At 34.5% G+C, this 21,288-nt stretch overlaps 1 protein-coding gene across 4 annotated transcripts in view; it reads left to right on the forward strand.

The window, feature by feature from the left end:
• The window catches only part of LOC149774772 (uncharacterized), a 111,832-nt gene that overhangs the window by 77,630 nt on the left and 12,914 nt on the right, over window positions 1-21,288 (forward strand). The window contains exons 28-33 of one of the 4 annotated variants that reach the window (XM_089944855.1): window positions 913-1,072; window positions 2,827-2,969; window positions 6,734-6,811; window positions 10,744-10,869; window positions 13,898-14,603; window positions 19,558-19,649. In XM_089944855.1, coding sequence (XP_089800981.1) covers window positions 913-1,072; window positions 2,827-2,969; window positions 6,734-6,811; window positions 10,744-10,869; window positions 13,898-14,603; window positions 19,558-19,649 — 1,305 coding nt within the window. The remainder of the gene's footprint in view (window positions 1-912; window positions 1,073-2,826; window positions 2,970-6,733; window positions 6,812-10,743; window positions 10,870-13,897; window positions 14,604-19,557; window positions 19,650-21,288) is intronic. The other 3 variants (XM_089944858.1, XM_089944856.1, XM_089944859.1) reach the window with 3 other exon arrangements.

Here is a 21,288-nt window from a genome sequence, read left to right on the forward strand (position 1 = left end):
TTTCTTTATCAGTCTGTATGTTCTAAACTTATATTTTAAAGTTTTGGCACATACTTGTGCCTCAGTATGTTATTTGTATTATCGTTACTATTATTATTATTATTATGATCATTATAGGAAAATGTGTCTACCTTTCAAAAAGTATTTAAGGGCTGCTCATTTGAACATACCTGGGACCCAGGGAAGGAGTTTTTGACAAATATATGTGTCATACTATAAAGATAAGAAAATTCTAAATTGTATATATTGGTGAGTACCCCCCAGTTTGTTTCAGTCTGACACAAACCATTATATATGATGGTTACCTAGTAACTGCATCCTGGATTGCCTGGGTTTCTTGTTCCTTCAGAAGTTGGACTGGTTCGGTGGCTTATATACTGGATTCATAACCGGAATATTGTTAATTAGAATTCTGCCCAGACAAGCTGGATCAGATGCAGTGGTGTGTATCAGGGCAGGGTACATTAGTACTACCTCCAGGCTTAGGGATGTAGAATAGGTCCAAAGCACCTTCCTGCATAAGGGGTGACTAATGGAGGCAGGTCTTGGACCTTTTTCACAGTGTACAATTTATATTAAAAAAATTAGACTTTTATTTGATTGATATTTTTTTTTAACCCTGTCAAGGGTTAATCTTTGTTTTTATGCCATATTTTAATAACTGAACTTGGTTGGCATTATATTCTTTCTTGGAAATGCCTAAACTTGCTTAGCACTGTATAGCCAAATTTGTGTTGATGGGCTATTATATCCTAAGCAAACATATATATACACACTTAACTCACATTGCCTTGACCTAATATAACCTTTGAAGCACTTATGTGCTATTAAATATCCATCAATCAACCATTGATCCTGAAGTGATTTAGTTTGAGTTTTAAGCAGTTGAAATTTCACATAATGTGACTATAGCAGGATGAAGAGGAGACAGTGAAACCCAGAGAAGAAGCAGTAAAACCCAAGCGTCCTGTTGGAGGAGTGTCAATGTTTGGTGGTTTGGACCCTTTTGCTCAACTTAAACAGCAGGGAAAGGCTTCAGTAGAAGAAAAGAAGGAAACACCAGTCAAGAAAGGTACAACTTCTCGTAGGTTGGTGATTTTTTCTGGGGTTTTCTCGGGTTGTTCCTCCACCATTAATACTGGCCGCCATCTATAGCCTATCTTGTGCTGAAAAATGGCGTTAAACCCTATAACAACAACAACAACAACAACAACAAAGGTACACTACAGCAGAGATGTTTTGCTCGTTATATGATGAGAGAGGAAACGATTTTGCAAAGTAGTTAGCTGGTCTCTAAAATAGGAAGTCATGCATTTTTTTTTTTACACTCACTGAAAGAGTATGTTTGATATTATCCAGCCATCAATCTATCCATCCAATAACACTGTGGTTGCCACATGAAAACTTGACATAAACATCACTGAACAGTTTTGTTTGGTTAACCTGTAGATTATCATCCTATTGATTTGTATATTAAGAGATTAGATGCCAAGGTGACTCACAAAAGCAGTTGGTGTCAGTGCAGACTTTGAAGGTGAGTTGTGCTGTAAACAGCAAAGCATCATCTGATTTGGGGTTTAAAGGTCACATGTTATGGTCACTGGTGCCAGTCATGGCAAAATGATTTACTTGCAGTTACATGATGTCATCTTCATATATCTTCACCAAGCGTATTAAGTGGGTTTGCCTATAAGAAAGAAAGAATTATATTAATTTGTGGATCAAAAGTTCAAAGGTCAAGGTCACATTGTCCAACCATAGCAAGATGGTTTTCATGCTATGACTTATTTCTGCCTGTCATACTTTAATGAGATGTTGAGGATCATTTGTCATTTGAGACATGATTTACCTATTCATTAATGTGTTTGAATGTTAAAGGTCAAGGATTCGTCATTTGAGACAAGATTTACCTATTCAATTATGTGTTTGAATGTTAAAGGTCAAGGTAATCATCATCTCAGAAAGAAAAAGGTCCCTAGATAACTTTAATTCTGCCAGGCATACTATGAATAAAACATATAGATAGGGTGCTTTATATGATGCAGAAAGCTTATTGATTGTTTTGCATCTTAAGATCATGTGATGTGACAAGGGGATAACATTTTTTTGTATGATAAAATAATTTCTACTTAATGTACATATACCTTCACCAAAACAACATAGATTGCCTTTGATTAGACACTTGATGATCAAGGTTGGCATGAACCTCAATGAGGAAATTGAATGACATATTTACTCTTGCATATTAGAAGATTGGAATTTTTTATAATGAATGCCTGTTGGATATTTTGTATTTTAAGTATTAATTCCCATTTCATAACATATCTGAGCATATCCCTCCCATTTTATCATGAAATTCTATTTATAATATATTTACTAATTTGTCTGCTTTATGTTCATTGTAAATGTGTTGTGTTTTACCATGTTAAGATTACACTTGTATAGTTCTATGTGGATGAATTCATTGGGCAGCAGTACAAATTATTACATAAGGTGACGGAAGTGTCTGTAAAATTGTTGGTAATTAAAGCTCCTGCTTTGCATTACAAGGTAGAAATTATTTTCTCTTATCTTGCAAATGAAAATTTACTAGAATGTCTGAATTGTGATGGGCAGTAATGAAGCACTCAGAAACATACTAAATTCAAATGCTTTTTTAAAAACATTTTGTTGAGAAAATAACCTGGACACAATAATATTGTGATTATTAGTCTGAATCTGTAGGGCAAGATGTTAGAAGTGGTGACCATTAAGAGTTCACTTAATTTTAGAATGCAGAAGGTAAGTAAGAAATTATTGTATTATTCAATTCAAACTTTATTGAAGATCCCCTGTTTGGTGAAGAAGATGAAGACGATCTTTTTGGCTCTAGTTCCAAAAGATTGACCTCCCCACCATCACTGTTTTCAAAACCATCTGCTCAGAAGTCTGAAGACAAAGAGGACATATTTGGGAGCCAGGAATCTGCAGTGAGTATACAGATATACAAGGTGTGCTGCCTGTAAATGTTTGCTTAAGAATGACAAATGTGTTTGGCTCGGGTGGGGGTCAAAATAATAAATACCATAGGGTGACTGTATAACAACTGTTTATAACCTATATGCAGCTGTCAGCATTATTGATCAAGCTCAGCTGTTGCTTAATTTGTAGCATGCCAGTAGATAAGGCCTAGACTGGCTTTCAAATCCGAGATTGATCTACTGTTACATTACATGGTTGCAGATCAAAACCTAGACTGGCCTTTAAATCCGATACTGATCTACTGTTACTGATAGCAGATCAAGGCCAGGATCGGACTTTAAATCTGAGATTGATCTACTGTTACAGGTTTCAGATGAAGGCCTAGACTGGCCTTTAAATCTGAGATTGATCTACTATTACTGGTAGCAGATCAAGGCCAGGATTGGACTTTAAATCTGAGATTGATCTACTGTTACTGGTTTCAGATCAAGGCCTAGACTGGCCTTTAAATCCGAGATTGATCTACTGTTACTGGTAGCAGATCAAGGCCAGGATTGGACTTTAAATCCGAGATTGATCTACTATTACTGGTAACAGATCAAGGCCAGGATTAGACTTTAAATCCGAGATTGATCTACTGCTACTGGTAGCAGATCAAGGCCAGGATCGGACTTTTTGGCAGCAGATTAAGGATTGATCCCAGCTTAAAACCGTAAACTGATTGAGGATTCAGATTCAGCTCCAGGCAGAATATGAGAAAAATGGTAATGGTGGTTAATAGATTTCTGATGTTGAAAGTTTTTCTATATTTTGTACCAGCATCCATTCTAGATCAATTTAGTATACATGTAATTTAAAAAATACTATTTAGGGTTTAATTAATTGTTTCTTGTATATTTCTTTTTGTCTTGCCTGCGAAGATTAGGTGAGACATAAGAATCAGTTTCTGATAGTGGTAATTTTCCTGTAGTGCAGACACCTGTCAGAGAAACTTTGCCATATGCAAAACCTTTGCATACTGTTGTCATCTGTAACTTAGAATTATTAGTAATCCATGTATTTAGTTAGCTGCACTCAGCTTGATCATGTAAGAATCAATAGTAATCCATGCATATAATTGGCTGGAATCAGCTTGATCATGTAAGAATCAATAGTAATCCATGCATATAATTGGCTGGAATCAGCTTGATCATGTAAGAATCAATAGTAATCCATGCATATAATTGGCTGGAATTGGCCTAAAACCTTAAATTGATTGAACACTAAGATTATTATTGATCTCAATGGAAGAGCCAGTTATGCTCTGTTTGTAGACTGAATATGAAAAAAATGGTACAGTACACTTACAGTACAGTATGTACAGTACACTTACAATACAGTATGTACAGTCATGACACCGTATGGATATATATACATCATGGAGGGTGATGCCCATTGCAGGAGGACGCTGACCCACTTCTCATGCTCCACTGGCTTTGCTGGGTATTTTGGAAAGTTGCTTGGAGAAGTAGGCAAAACACAACATTCTGCATAATTCTAGTAATCATTAGTCACTGCTTCCATTTTAATGGTGTTGTTTGCTTTTTAATTCTTTTTGTTTTATAACTTTTTGAACTCATTCAGTATCAATTGCCCTTTGTGGATGACTTATTTTGGGTTAGTATTTTGCTGTTTTTCATGCACACTTAAGACATTAATGTATTAAAATAGTTATTAGCTTGTCAGTGAATAGCTAGATAGCTTGTCGTGTGTAGATATATCTTGGCAATATTAGTGCAACTTGTGAACATAAAGCTATATCACTTAGGTATATCTTGGCAATATCAATACAACTTGTGAACCTAAAGCTATATCACTTAGGTATATCTTGGCAATATTAGTGCAACTTGTGAACATAAAGCTATATCACTTAGGTATATCTTGGCAATATCAACACAACTTGTGAACGTAAAGCTATATCACTTAGGTAAATCTTGGCAATATCAACAGTACTTGTGAACGTAAAGCTATATCACTTAGGTATATCTTGGCAATATCAACAGAACTTGTGAATGTAAAGCTATATTCATCACAGGCTTCTCACATAAACCAACTGTCTGTTGATCTGAGCTGACCATCTGGCTAATCCAGGTAATTGTTTTTTAAAACTTGAACAAACTAAAATCAGTGAAAATTTTAAGTCTGCGATGATTTAATTAATAACAGTAGTCAGTCATATGTCATATGTTTCAATATGAAGTGAGCTGCCTGGTTGTGATATTCATTGTCCAACTTTCTGGGAATCGTATGCCATATTTATTGTCAGATTGCCTGGATAGCAGATGCCATATTCATTGGCAGATTGTCGGATATCAGATGCCATATTAATTGTCATTGCTTGGATATCAGATGCCATATTCATTGTCAGATTTCCTGGACATCAGATGCAATATTCATTGTCAGATTGCCTATATATCAGATGCCATATTCATTGTCAGATTTCCTTGATATCAGATGCCATATTCATTGTCAGATTGCCTGGATATCAGATGCCATATTCATTGTCAGATTTCCTGGATATCAGATGCCATATTCATTGTCAGATTACCTGGATATCAGATGCCATATTCATTGTCAGACTGGATTTACATGATATTGGTTCATGTCAGATTGATCTTGAACCATGTACTGCAGTCAGCGCTTTTGTGTTTAAAAGATTGTGCTCTTTTGATAGACTGATTTACTCTATTGACAAATAGAACTCCAATTATTGACAGATTATACTCTGATAATTGACAGATTGTTTTCTGTTGATTGACATATACTGTGATGATTGACAGATTGTACTCTGTTGATTGACAGATTATACTTGGATGATTGACATATTGTACTCTGATGATTGACAGATTATTCTTTGATACTTTATTTATTTATGTAAGCAGTTCTTTATGTGGGAATTTGTAATCTCATTGAATAGACTTTATCTGTAAATTTGTGACACATTTTTCATCTTCCATATGTCTGGATATTAGTGTCATGTCTTCTTATGACTAAGACTGCTTATGCCTGCATTATTAACAGTAGTCAGTCATATATTAAAATTTCACTATTACTCAACCAGTGTTTCTTACCAGGTTCTAGGGAACAATTTGGAGTTAGTTTAATTGCACCTATTCCATGATTAAATTTTCGCATTTAGCTCTGATCACATAGGTTTCTCTCGTCATGTATGCATAGTACCCTACCTAAAATCCTGGAAAATGATGAAACTTGGCATGTTGTTATTATTTCCTATTTTAGCAAGAACTTGATCTTATTTTAAGTTGGAATTTCATCTCAGCAGATGCTAAAGAATATCAAAAACGCTGAATCAGCAATTAAGAATATCAAAAACGCTGAATCAGCAATTAAGAGCTTTAATCCCAATCTTGCTGGCGCAGGAATTGAACTTTGTCATAATCCAAAATGGATGCAGCTTACTCACCGTGGTAGCAGTTCCCCATGTTGCATGTATGAATATAGGTCTAATAGCGTGACAGTCATTATACTCTTTGTTGGTGAGATAAAACAATGTTTTGTAGAAGATTTTTTATTATTTAGAACACATTTTGTTGCCATTAGCTGCTTGCAAGTTTTTGTACTGTAAGCTCGGCTTTTAAGTAGCTTTTATTTTCAGCCATATTTTTGTGTTTGCCTGTGTTTTGCTAATATTAATAATTTAGTTTTGTTTACTGCTTGATCCTTGCTCTTTAGTCTGCCAGCTTAATTTCTGTTATCTGTTATGATTTATTAGTCTGCTGGTAGCCAACCCTCCCTGTCTGGGATTACAGTACAGCACAAAACGCCAACAGGAAAAATAGGGAAGCTCCAGGTGAATATTATCTTTTCATATTGTCATATTGTTCAGCCGTATATGGAAGCGCCAGTGAATATTATATTTTCATTGTCAGATAGGAAAGCTCTTGGTTGATATTATCTTTTCATACAGCCATATTATGTAACCAGATAGGAAAGCTCTTGGTTAATATTATCTTTTCATACAGCCATATTATATAACCAGATAGGGAAGCTCCTGGTTAATATTATCTTTTCATACAGCCATATTATGTAACCAGATAGGAAAGCTCATGGTTAATATTATCTTTTCATACAGCCATATTATATAACCAGATAGGGAAGCTCCTGGTTAATATTATCTTTTCATACAGCCATATTATATAACCAGATAGGGAAGCTCCTGGTTAATATTATCTTTTCATACAGCCATATTATATAACTAGATAGGGAAGCTCCTGGTTAATATTATCTTTTCATACAGCCATATTATATAACCAGATAGGGAAGCTCCTGGTTAATATTATCTTTTCATACAGTCATATTATATAACTAGATAGGGAAGCTCCTGGTTAATATTATCTTTTCATACAGCCATATTATATAACCAGATAGGGAAGCTCCTGGTTAATATTATCTTTTCATACAGCCATATTATATAACTAGATAGGGAAGCTCCTGGTTAATATTATCTTTTCATACAGCCATATTATATAACCAGATAGGGAAGCTCCTGGTTAATATTATCTTTTCATACAGTCATATTATATAACTAGATAGGGAAGCTCCTGGTTAATATTATCTTTTCATACAGCCATATTATATAACCAGATAGGGAAGCTCCTGGTTAATATTATCTTTTCATACAGTCATATTATATAACTAGATAGGGAAGCTCCTGGTTAATATTATCTTTTCATACAGCCATATTATATAACCAGATAGGGAAGCTCCTGGTTAATATTATCTTTTCATACAGCCATATTATATAACCAGATAGGGAAGCTCCTGGTTAATATTACCTTTTCATACAGCCATATTATATAACTAGATAGGGAGGCTCCTGGTTAATATTATCTTTTCATACAGTCATATTATATAACCAGATAGGGAGGCTCCTGGATAATATGTTTTCATACAGTCAAAATGCTCAGCTGATTTTATCAAAACCAAAATGATGTTTCTCACTAAATTACTTTAAATAATTCTGAACCAATTTATAGTGTACTTTATTTTTCATTAACACTTGCATGGCTTATTACTAACGTTTACTTAATGTTGAGTTTGGCTTATATTTTGCACTAACACTTCACATAGATATAAGTTGGGCATATTTTCAGGCACAGCTTTCTTTGAAATGGAACATTTATAGTGTGAACACAGTAACTTATAGTAGAACTCAGACTAATTATCAAGGGGTCACAGGTTGAATACTTCCTGAGGCCAGATCAGCTCAGGCTGGCTACCTCAGCAGTCCATTTGGAATGGCATTTAGGTCATGTTTCCTTGGCATATTGTAGCCAATAATGTTTTAAAAAACAACAAAAAGAATGCATGATATGGAACAGTGTCCCTTGAATAAATGACTTGTTCTGCATGAATTTATCAGTTTTTAGGACAAGCAGATTAACAGAGAAACCCACTGTTGTTGTTGTTGTGGTTTTCCAGCATATGATAGGCTGTACATAGCAGCCAGTATAACTGGTAGAGGAAGAATCCATGAAAATTCGGAAGAACCACCATCCATGGGAACCAACTGACAACCCTTTTGACATAGGCTGAGCCTGTGCTTTGTACCCACACAGACTGAGGCGAGATGGCAGTGATTAGTAAAAGCAAGTGCTTTAGACCGCTCTGCCACCTGGGGCACTGATAAACCATATGTCTTCCAGGGAATGTAGTCTCAGAATCATAAAACCCTTGAACTGGGTGCTTGTTCTGACCAATCACATTGACTACTTTTGAGAGCCTGTTTTTGATTGGTTGATTTTGGAGATACACTTTAAGACTCCAGCTCTGAGTTTGTGATCAGTGTTGGAACTAGTTTTCTAAGGGCAAAATTCAAAAGGGACAAGACAACTATTGCAAGAGATCTTGAATTTTATGTAAGAGAAAACTAAAATTGCACAAATACTTTTCGTAGCATACATATCTCTATTTAATTTTACATGTAAACTATCACCATGTCTATTCAGTTATTGAAAGTCTTCTGACTTTCTCTGCTCTCCTTAGCCTAAGAACATGTAAGAAGTTGTTATCCTTAACTCCTGGTACCTTTTAAGAGTTATTCTTCAAAGATTTCAATCTGTCTTCTGATAACCTATTGTGCTTCACTTTGAGCCATTTTGTGTACTAAATCCATATTCACATGTAGTCCTTTAGAGATGAAAGACAATAACAAGCTGTATTAACTTTAGCAGATTTGGTAAGTTTGAAGCATGATTGGCTGCAAACATTCTCCATATTGCTTGAAAACTGGCACTACTTCTTTCACAAACTTCTATTCCTCAAGTGCAAATTAGACCGCCAATACTGGCCGATATTGAAATTGTTCTAATGTTTTCACAGACCAAGTAACCAACAATCATCTGAATTTTATTATTGCCGTTGTGAAACTAAATCATCCTGTGAAACAAGTGAAATCTCTCTTGTGTACAATGCTTCCCAATTCCGAGTTTCCTCTGACCCTTCCTTTTTGATATTTGGACATTTATGTTTGGGTGTGGGTAAGTCATTTGCCCTTCAATAACTTGGAATCCACAGCCAACATGCAGTGGCAGCATAGGGTAGCTTCATATCAATGTACAGAGTAAACTTAAATGATAATATCACAAACCATACCTGCATGAAATCTATTTGAAAATGATTTATTTTCTAAGAAATCATGATAATCTTTATTATTTAATGTGCTAACAGATGAGATGAAACTTAGGCATTGCAATTTTGCCATTTGCATTGCTATTTACACAACTACAAGAAGCCTGCAACCTACATGTCTATAATGTGAGAGGTCCAAGAGTGACATGATATAAATAATAAACTTCTTTCCAATGCTATTGTGCAAACGTTCAAAACAATTTTATTGAAAAAGTCACATACGGTTTGAAAAAGAACAAAAGCACACATAATTCTCAACATATATATTCCAAGAACAGTGATCAGAAACCTGTAGCTTTCTTCAAGAATAGAGAATATGTTAACAATGATTTTGCAGTTTCACATGACTACCCTATTGACTGGTTCATGAATCTGGTTTTATCAAGGTTGCTGAAGTAACTGGCAATCAATCATGAGTTGCATTTACCCCTCTAAACTATTATTTACCAACAGACTACTTGTTTGTTTTAGCTGCTATGCAGATAAATTTGATTTTGCAAATAATGGAGTGTACCACTTTTGATCAATTATCACAAGCCCTCTTGACAATAATTACATATGGAAACTGTGCTTGCATCAGGGACAACATCATAAGTAGGCCACTCCTATACTGTTTTTATTCATCTATGCTGATGTGAGCATTTACAAGTGACATAGGACATAGAATTCAGGATTTACACATTTCTAAATTTGTAGGTATTTTTGAAATTGACATATGCCAAGGACATTTTGAGATTTAGTTTCTCTGAATTATAATAGATGAAATGGTGCTTCCAAGGGGCATCCTGGGTCCAAATTTGGGGGATATCAGACAAAAATCTGTTAAACCAGCAGTCCCACATTCTACTAGATCAGCAGGACCTTACACTTGATCTGTTGCTTTAATTGGAGAAAAGAATCTCGACACAACTGAAATATTGTAATGATCTGAAGCCATGCTTGTAGTGATTGATGTGCATGTAGCGTGTACTTATTTGACACTGTAATGTAATTTGTTCCAATTAAATAACAGAATATTAGATGCTTGTGTCCTGTGGAAAGAATTCAGATTGTTTCTGACATGCATTATAAAAAAGTTTTTATCTTTTCAAGGCTAGCCTTGCCATTAACCCTGCAGCCATGATGCCTGGGGCAGCACCCCCTATCAAGGAAGAAGCATCTCAGAGTGTAGGGTTTGACCAACCGGCAGATGTGAAAACTCTCCACAGTGCTAATAAGGTAGTAGGAAGAAGTTTTGTATTTGGCAGTGTTTCAGCTGTGAAGATCTGTCTCCTGCAGGGTTATTCCCCTTGAATTAACTAATGATTGTAAGAACCGTGAGCTGTTAACAGGGATTAGGTGGAGAATATGAACTAGTGACTTAGCAAAATGACAGAATCTAAATAGATTTTTAACATTTTTCTAACACTTGTATGGATTCAAAAAAAGGTGGTTTCTTACCCTGTTCTAGACAAATTAGATGAAATGGTGAAATCTACAGTTTGAAAGGAATTAGGAATTTCTGATACACAGGAACACTCCCCTCAACATCATTAGAAGAACTACAAACACTAACAGGAGAACTACCCTTAAAATTACGTAGGCAAGAACTGCTCCTCCGATACTCCATTCGATTAGATACCCACCCAGACAACCATCCCACCAAAATAGCTATAAATAAGTGTAAAGTTGTCTTCAAACCCAAAATCATACCTATCACACCAAGTGGCAAAGTAATCCTTGAACTAAGAGAAAAGATACCTTTACTAAAAAAACAGGTAACAAACAATACAGACCAGAACAAATCACCATGGTTACAAAAACCACCAAGGATTAACATTGAAGCTACCAAATTAGGCAATAAAGAAGGACAAGAAAACTTACTAAAACCTGTACTGGTAAACGAAATCAACCAAAAATACCCGGACTATGTTAAAATATATACTGATGGATCAAAAACAAACAACCCACCAAGAACAGCAGCAGCAATAGTCATCCCTGAATTCAATATACAAACGGGATCCAGATTACCTGACTATTGCTCCATTCACACCACTGAATTCTGGGCTATACTTGAATCACTACAATGGATCAAAGACAACCAAATACCTAAAGCAGTCATTATAAGCGATTCCCTAAGCGTTATCAAATCGATCCAAAATCGCAATACACACTCTAGGGAACAACTCCTCGACAGAGCATGCCAATTAATCAACAATATCACCACAGCACATCAGTTAGTCGAGCTCATGTGGATACCGTCACACATTGGAATCTCTGGCAACGAAACAGCAGACAAAGTTGCAAAAACCAAACTAGGAGATCAAAACTCTATCAAGCTTAACTATAGCTCTACAGAAGCAATAAGCTTCGCACAAACATATATAGACCAAACATGGCAAGATTTTTGGAACTCCTCCACAAAAGGGAAAAATCACCATGAAACCCCAAAAAACGTAGATAGGAACATACAACTACCTAAGGGTACCTATTTAGAACAGAAAACCATAAACAGGATAATAACTGGAAAAACTAAACTAGCAAGCAGTTTTGGAAGGTTTATAGGACCCAAACCAGCAACCATTAACTGCTTTAACTGCCACACCACCGAAGATCTACACCACGTATTCAATATATGCCCAAAATATCAACCCGCTCGGAAAATATTTATCAAAAACCAAACAGAGATTGGATTACCACACACATACCCAGAGTTACTTATGGACTCTAATAAAAATAAACAATCAGCTTATAAAAATATAAATCAGTTCATAGACTCAGCAGGACTTAGGAACAAAATATAATTACTATCCCCACAAAACCAAAAGACCCATTAACTAGCTAAATAAATGTAGAAGCCACCACATAAAAAACCATAACATATCATTCAATTTTATAAAAGTATTAATAAATAATTCACTTACAAAGCACCTATAAAAAACTAAGGAAACCGCAAAATCGGATGTCCTAGATGTCCTTAACGAACCGAGTAATCAGCTAGGGTACCTGTCCTAGATGTCCTTAACAAACCGTGTAATCGGCTAGGACTCCAGTCTCTTGCTAAATAAAGTATAAATAACATTCAATCTCTAAAAACATCAATTAATAAATAACTTAAAGAGGTAATATCTAAAAACTTATAAATAACATAACGTAGGAAACACACCCTAAACACCTCAACTAGTAATACCATAATAATCTTGAAAATCTCTCTTCATACATGATATCTACTAAGAACCTCTATAAACAGCATAGAACATCCCCCCTCCTTTTAGAACATTTTGAAGAAGAAAAAAAAAAATTCTCAAAAAAAAAAGACAAAAAAAAGGCAAATGCAACAAGAAACCAGCGATGTAAAGCAAGCAGGACCGTTCCCGAGCTCTCCTTCCCACTAATGACAGCCAACCATTCCACTGTAGGGACCTTTATGGATCCACAGATTGAGGCCAAACTATCAGGGTTCCTTGAATCCATAAAAGCCTGGGGGAGGTGGCACCATCCCCTTCCCCAGGAACAACTAGCAGGCTGCGGTGCAGTCAGAAAAAAGTGGCACATGCACAATTGTGCGAACGCTACTATAATTAAACTCAACAAACAAACAAGGAATTTCTGTGTAAAAAGAAAATTGAGTAGATGATAATTTCATTTAAACGTATATAGAATGCTTCAAAACATTTATTTGCAATGAGAAGTTTTACAAGAAACGTAGTTTTGAATGTGAAAATCGTAATTAATGTTTGTGCAGTACATTGAAAATTTATGTTGAAACGAAAACTTATTCTAGCATTAGAAACAGATGCATAATTAAACTTCACTGACTTATCACCAATAAATTACACCCAACTTTCAGAGTTTTATATAAATTAGAAGAAGAAAATCTGAATATATTGGCTTCATATGGGCTTGGAAACAATTTACTTAAATCTGTTGCCCCCTTTATGATATATCGGATTTAGACCAGCTACTTTCTAATCAATTTTTAGATATTTTTTAAGTTTAATGAATAAGGCACAGTTCATAATTAAAGTTTAATTAATTAATGTATTAATTTATGTGTATAAATTATATCAATTTTAATATATTATTTTACATGTATACTGTATAACAAGTGTAATGTGAATAATACTCATAAAAAACACTACATTTTCATCATTAAATTATATTTTGTTTCCTTCACTATTTTTAATAGAAATGTAATCCATATCATTGGAATAGTTACATAATGGCTGGTTTCCTGATGAACATGTGTACCTCTTTATTCCAACAGGAGAGAGCAAAAGTTCTGACAAAGAGACGTCCACCATCTAGAAGGGGTAGAACCGCACTGAGTTCAGATGAAGGGGAAGACCCTTTCTTCTCTTCTATCACTGAAGAGCAGTTAAGTCCAGTAACTGTACCAGAAACACGGGTTCCATCATCACCAACACCCGACACATTGTCACCAAATCTTGGCTCTCCACCCAGAAAAGACTTGTTTGGTAATGATGATTTGTTCATTATTAGTCCTTCCAAGCCACACATTGCAACGGTGATAGAGACAAAAGATAGTCATAGTGCAGAGGACGATATATTTGGATCTCCTTTCCAGAGTAAATCAAAACCCACAAGTACAATTAAGGATGATGATATATTCAGTTCATCTGCAACTGCTAAAACAAGTGCACCTACATCAAAAAGTGCTACCCCTGACAAAGAAGACGATTCGTTTTCAGGCCTTTATCAAGGGAAAGCAAACTCAAAAACAAAAGCAAGCCATCATGGAACCCATCATGATGATTTATTCGGTGGTCCTGGTTCAAGTACATCTAAAATTCCACCCAATAGTGACAATTCAAAATCAACAGAAGTGAAAACAGAAGAGAGACAGGAGTCCTCTTCTGTTACCAAGGAAATTAGTGTCAAGGACAAATCTCTTGATCCTGGATTTAGGGATGATGATTTGCTTTCAAGTTCAAGTTTGAAGAAAAAGAAAGGTTTGTATAAACAACCTTGTAGAACATGATTCTCATAATTTATCAACTTGTATCTTTATAGAATAGTCAGGAAACCTGGATTGTTCATATAGTATAAGAAGTAATGAAAGACAGATTCTCTGCCAGGATTGAATCTTACAGATGTTAGAAGATGATGCTTGGTTTCTACTGTGACATTTATACTTGTATATACACAAAACTGCATTCATGTTCTGTTCTGAGTCAGCAGAAAGAATGAGTTTGGAGTGGCATAGGAAGACATATTCATAAACCATATAAAAGAAGTTCTATCCCATGACTCAAAACAAAACATCAATGCAGTTTTATATACACAACTCCTTATTGCTTTCTGAACATTTTCTTGCTTTACGATATGAATGAAATTCTAAACAAATTCTGATTTATAAATCTTCAGTTCACTGCATGTAAAAAGTTGTATGTATGGATGTCAGACAACACATTAGTAGTTGAATTGGTGTGTGATACTGAAATACGGATTTAATAGTCATATCAGATGTCAGCTCAAGTATGTAAAATTAAATTAAAATGTAAGAAAAAGAGCAAACAGAATTGGACCTGTGGCATATGACAGTAGATTGGGGTGTATGTTGTTAATTATTAATCAGTTTGTTGCTGTTGTGGGGTTTGACACCAGTTTTCAGCACACGATAGGCTATACATGGCGGCCAATATTATTGGTGGAGGATGAACCCGGGAAGAACCACTGACCTACGAGAAGGTACTGACATGCTTTGTCACATATCCACATTGGTCGAATCCTGGACTCGAACTTACGCAGACAGAGGTGAGGTGGCAGTGATCCGCAATGGAGAGCGCTTTAGACCACTCGGCCACTCAGGGCTCCAAATATTAATCAAGAAATATACAACATGATCTACAGTCATATTAGCTCAACTTATATGTAAAGGCAGATTATGGTCTAATGTTGTTCATTCTCATGATTTCCAGAGATCAGTTGAGACCCAGGTTTGTTCTCATGTGTATACATTGAGATCACAGTCACATGCTGTTCATTCTTTTGGCTTTCCGGAGATCAGTTGAGACCCAGTTATGTCATCGCATATGTACACTGAGGTCAGTGTCTGATGCTGTTCATTTACATGGTTTACAGTGATCAGTTGAGACCCAAATCTGTCATCACATGTGTTGGGAGATTATGGTTTAAGCTGCTCATTCTTATAATTTCAATTGATCAGCTGAGACCCATATCTGTCATTGTATATTTACTAGGAGATCATGGTCTAATGATGTTCATTGTCATGATTTCCATTGATTAATTGAGACCAAGATCTGTCATCGTATATTTACTAGATCATGGTCCGATGATGTTCATTGTCATGATTTCCAGTGATTAATTGAGACCAAGATCTGTCATCGTATATTTACTAGGAGATCATTGTCTGATGATGTTAATTGTCATGATTTCCAGTGATTAATTGAGACCCAGATCTGTCATCGTATATTTACTAGATCATGGTCCGATGATGTTCATTGTCATGATTTCCAGTGATTAATTGAGACCAAGATCTGTCATCGTATATTTACTAGGAGATCATTGTCTGATGATGTTAATTGTCATGATTTCCAGTGATTAATTGAGACCCAGATCTGTCATCACATATTTTGAGGGAGATTATTATCTAGCACTGTCCATTCTCACGATTTCCAATCATCAGTGCTGACCTGTTATTTGATTATACAATCATGTGTGTTTGCTGATCACTGGTATTAATAGATATAATATGAACTTCACCCCAAAACTGTAACATCCTGGAGTTTATTATCAACAGTGGGCCCTTCTCAAGCCTGTACAAAGATTTTTATGGTAAATACTTAGCCTGAAGCTTACTAGTAAAGCCAGGTAGGATCAGTCATTGCTTGTAGTCATTATCCTAGAGGCATTCAGTAGGGTCAGTCATTGCTTGTAGTCATTATCCTAGAGGCATTCAGTAGGATCAGTCATTGCTTGTAGTCATTATCCTTGAGGCATTCAGTAGGATCAGTCATTGCTTGTAGTCATTATCCTAGAGTCATTCAGTAGGATCAGTCATTGCTTGTAGTCATTATCCTAGAGTCATTCAGTAGGATCAGTCATTGCTTGTAGTCATTATCCTAGAGGCATTCAGTAGGATCAGTCATTGCTTGTAGTCATTATCCTAGAGGCATTCAGCAGGATCAATCATTACTAGCACCAGGGGACGCCGCTAGAGGGCACTGGTGATCAAGGTTAACGTTTTCTCAAAATGTCAAACTCATTACACCCGGTACTTTATCTGCCTTAATATGTAAAAAGCCAACATTATTACATCGGAATATATTCATGATTGAAAGGTCAAATGTCTATATTTAGCGGATATGACACTGGGCCATTTCTACAACTTATTCAATGGAAAAAAATGAAAACCGAATTTTTCAAAACGCTGAAAAACTAAATAAGCGAAGATATATGCACACCTATGCCTACTTTTGAAATACTTTGGAGTTCTTTTTACGAGAATAATGGTAAAATGTGTGCGAATATTTGCAGAAAACCCACAAATTATGTCTTTTTCAAAGGTCAACCATGCCAGCAAGAATGGTAGCTCTTCCTAGCACATGAGTACATACAAAATGTAAACAATGACAACAATACGACATAATATGGGTTAAAAAACATACAAAAACTTGATTGTATGAAAAGGCAGACAGTTATAGCAAGGAATCGGATTATACAGATGTACTGTAATTCATTATACCAAACTTATTGCAAAATATTTGTACAACATTTGTTGTGTAATATATTTTCGAGGTTAGAGACTCGACAAGAGTATCACTCACTGACTCAGTGATACTAGACATATTGATAATATGTATGGGATTGTGATCACTGAAATATTATCAGTGTCGGGTCATCTGTTCTACGTAATATTCTTATCTAGAGACACTGGTATTAAAATTAAAATGTGCATATATAGTAGAGACAGAAAAGAGGTAAAAGTTAACTATTTTTCAGAATTTTGAAGAATGAAAACAAATTCATTTAAAATTGTCATGCCATATTTTGTGAATATCAATATGAATATTGTTATCATAAGCCAAGGAATAGAGAATCGATCTGTAGTATTTCTCCATTTAAACAAATACAAAATCATTAATATTTCTTGAGAACTAACTCAGTGCTAGTTTCTTCTATCTATGATACCACAATTGTCTTTACTTCATGAACTATGTAATATTGCTCAAAACAATGGTCAGAATTATGAAAATATTGCAAATTTAGGACATCCAAAATTAAATGTTACACCATCCTAAGTTGACACTATAGAAATCCTGACTTACTATTACAGTAATGAAAACTGCTTATCTTAACCTTTTGTCATTGATTATATTTTATAGATATGAAAGCTGACCTAATATATCTTATGATAACTAAATTCTAAAATAGCAATTGTTATTTACTAAATTGTGATTTCAGATAAATGTATATATGTACAAGAACACTGTAATGAATATGCACCATTGGTTTTAAGAGCAACATACAATTTCAACTTGGTATGACTCATGATTATGCTATTTCATGCAAAAATGTTAGAGGGCATGTGATAAAAAGACACAGAAAGTCTTCATAAGTACCTGGAACATGCAGAAAGTGAATTTATTCTTGAAGCTGAATGTTCACAACACATTTATATATAACCATATGTAAAAAATATGCAACTTTCAGCATAAAGTAACATGAGGTCAAGAATTTTCAAAAAGTGACCAAAGACCAGTATTAAAAATGGTGGATGGTACATGTGTTTGAATGCTTCCTGTGAATTTATTTGAAAAGATATAAAGATGGGCTCATTTTTGAAATCTGCACACTCAAATTAAGCAGAAAATATTCCATTTTAAAAGCAGCATATAATTTCAGTTTGTCTATGACTCAAAAATATAGTATTTCATGCAAAAATGTTGGGGTGTGTGATAAAAAGGCATAGGGGGCTCCTGAATTACCTGGAACATATAAAAAGTCAATTTATTCTTAAAGCTGAATGTTCATAAAACATTTCTATATAAAATATATGTAAGAAATATGTAAATTGCAGCTTGAAACAAAACATGAGGTCAAGAATTGCCAAAGACCAATATTAAAAATGCTGGACGATACGTGTGTTTGAATGCTTCCTGTGAATTTATTTGAAAAGATATCATAAAGATGTGTTTATTTTTTAACTCTGCACACTCAAATTATGCAGAAAATAGTCCATTTTTATATATTCTTTAATTATGAAAAAATCATCCCCTGTTGCTATCATTACTTGTAGTAATTATCTAGGAGTCATTCAGTAGGATCAATCATTACTTGTAGTAATTGTGAGTCATTCAGTAAGATCAGTCATTGCTGGTAGTAATTATGAGTCATTCAGTTAGATCAATCATTACTTGTAGTAATTACGAGTCATTCAGTAGGATCAATCATTACTTGTAGTAATTATGAGTCATTCAGTTAGATCAATCATTACTTGTAGTAATTATGAGTCATTCAGTTAGATCAATCATTACTTGTAGTAATTATGAGTCATTCAGTTAGATCAATCATTACTTGTAGTAATTATGAGTCATTCAGTAGGATTAATCATTACTTGTAGTAATTATGAGCCATTCAGTAGGATCAATCATTACTTGTAGTAATTATGAATCATTCAGTAAGGTCAGTCATTGCTGGTAGTAATTATCTAAGAGGCATTCAGTAGAATCAGTCATTACTTGTAGTGATTATCTAGGAGTCATTCAGTAAGATCAATCATTACTTGTAGTAATTATGAGTCATTCAGTAAGATCAGTCATTGCTTGTAGTAATTATCTTAGAGGCATTTAAAAGGAACAGTCATTACTTGTATTGATTATATAAGAGTCATTCAGTAGGATGAATCATTGTTTGTAGTGATTATCAGCTTTGTGTTTACAGGTAAAGAACAACACAAAAAAATAGAGAAGGAAGATGACATATTTGGTGACAGCAGTCTAAACAAGAAGGAGTCAAAGAAGAAGGTGGATGAGGTAACTTAACTTTCCTATTCATTTTATTTTAATTAAATAAAGGAGAAAGACATTATTACCTTTATTGACATTGTTACCTTTTTTCATTAATTAAATAAAGATGTGTAGATAGAAACAACTCAATTAGATTTATTAAAGGGTAATTTATGGGTCTTCTTTCCTGAGATATACTGAGCTAAGTGGTGTAATCGTGGCATTAAAACTAAATTCATCTATGAGGAGTGGTATAATCATGGCATTAAAACTAAATTCATTTATGAGGAGTGGTATAATCGTGGCATTAAAACTAAATTCATTTATGACGAGTGGTATAATCATGGCATTAAAACTAAATTCATTTATGAGGAGTGGTATAATCATGGCAAACTAAATTCATTTATGAGGAGTGGTATAATCGTGGCATTAAAACTAAATTCATTTATGACGAGTGGTATAATCATGGCAAACTAAATTCATTTATGAGGAGTGGTATAATCCTGGCATTAAAACTAAATTCATTTATGAGGAGTGGTATAATCGTGGCATTAAAACTAAATTCATTTATGAGGAGTGGTATAATCGTGGCATTAAAACTAAATTCATTTATGACGAGTGGTATAATCATGGCAAACTAAATTCATTTATGAGGAGTGGTATAATCCTGGCATTAAAACTAAATTCATTTATGAGGAGTGGTATAATCGTGGCATTAAAACTAAATTCATTTATGAGGAGTGGTATAATCGTGGCATTAAAACTAAATTCATTTATTATGAGTGGTATAATCGTGGCATTAAAACTAAATTCATTTATGAGGAGTGGTATAATCGTGGCATTAAAACTAAATTCATTTATGAGGAGTGGTATAATCGTGGCATTAAAACTAAATTCATTTATGAGGAGTGGTATAATCGTGGCATTAAAACTAAATTCATTTATGAGGAGTGGTATAATCATGGCAAACTAAATTCATTTATGAGGAGTGGTATAATCCTGGCATTAAAACTAAATTCATTTATGACGAGTGGTATAATCATGGCAAACTAAATTCATTTATGAGGAGTGGTATAATCATGGCATTAAAACTAAATTCATTTATGAGGAGTGGTATAATCGTGGCATTAAAACTAAATTCATTTATGAGGAGTGGTATAATCGTGGCATTAAAACTAAATTCATTTATGAGGAGTGGTATAATCGTGGCATTAAAACTAAATTCATTTATGAGGAGTGGTATAATCGTGGCATTAAAACTAAATTCATCTATGAGGAGTGGTATAAGCATGGCATTAAAACTAAATTCATTTATGAGGAGTGGTATTATCATGGCAAACTAAATTCATTTATGAGGAGTGGTATAATCGTGGCATTAAAACTAAATTCATTTATGAGGAGTGGTATAATCGTGGCATTAAAACTAAATTCATTTATGAGGAGTGGTATAATCGTGGCATTAAAACTAAATTCATTTATGAGGAGTGGTATAATTGTGGCATTAAAACTAAATTCATTTATGAGGAGTGGTATGATCATGGCAAACTAAATTCATTTATGAGGAGTGGTATAATCGTGGCATTAAAACTAAATTCATTTATGAGGAGTGATATAATCATGGCAGACTAAATTCATTTATGACGAGTGGTATAATCGTGGCATTAAA

Source organism: Sinohyriopsis cumingii, unplaced genomic scaffold, assembly GCF_028554795.1.
Source record: "Sinohyriopsis cumingii isolate HCF-2022 unplaced genomic scaffold, ASM2855479v2 utg000160l, whole genome shotgun sequence".
In the NCBI taxonomy this organism is placed as follows: Eukaryota; Metazoa; Mollusca; class Bivalvia; order Unionida; family Unionidae; genus Sinohyriopsis; species Sinohyriopsis cumingii.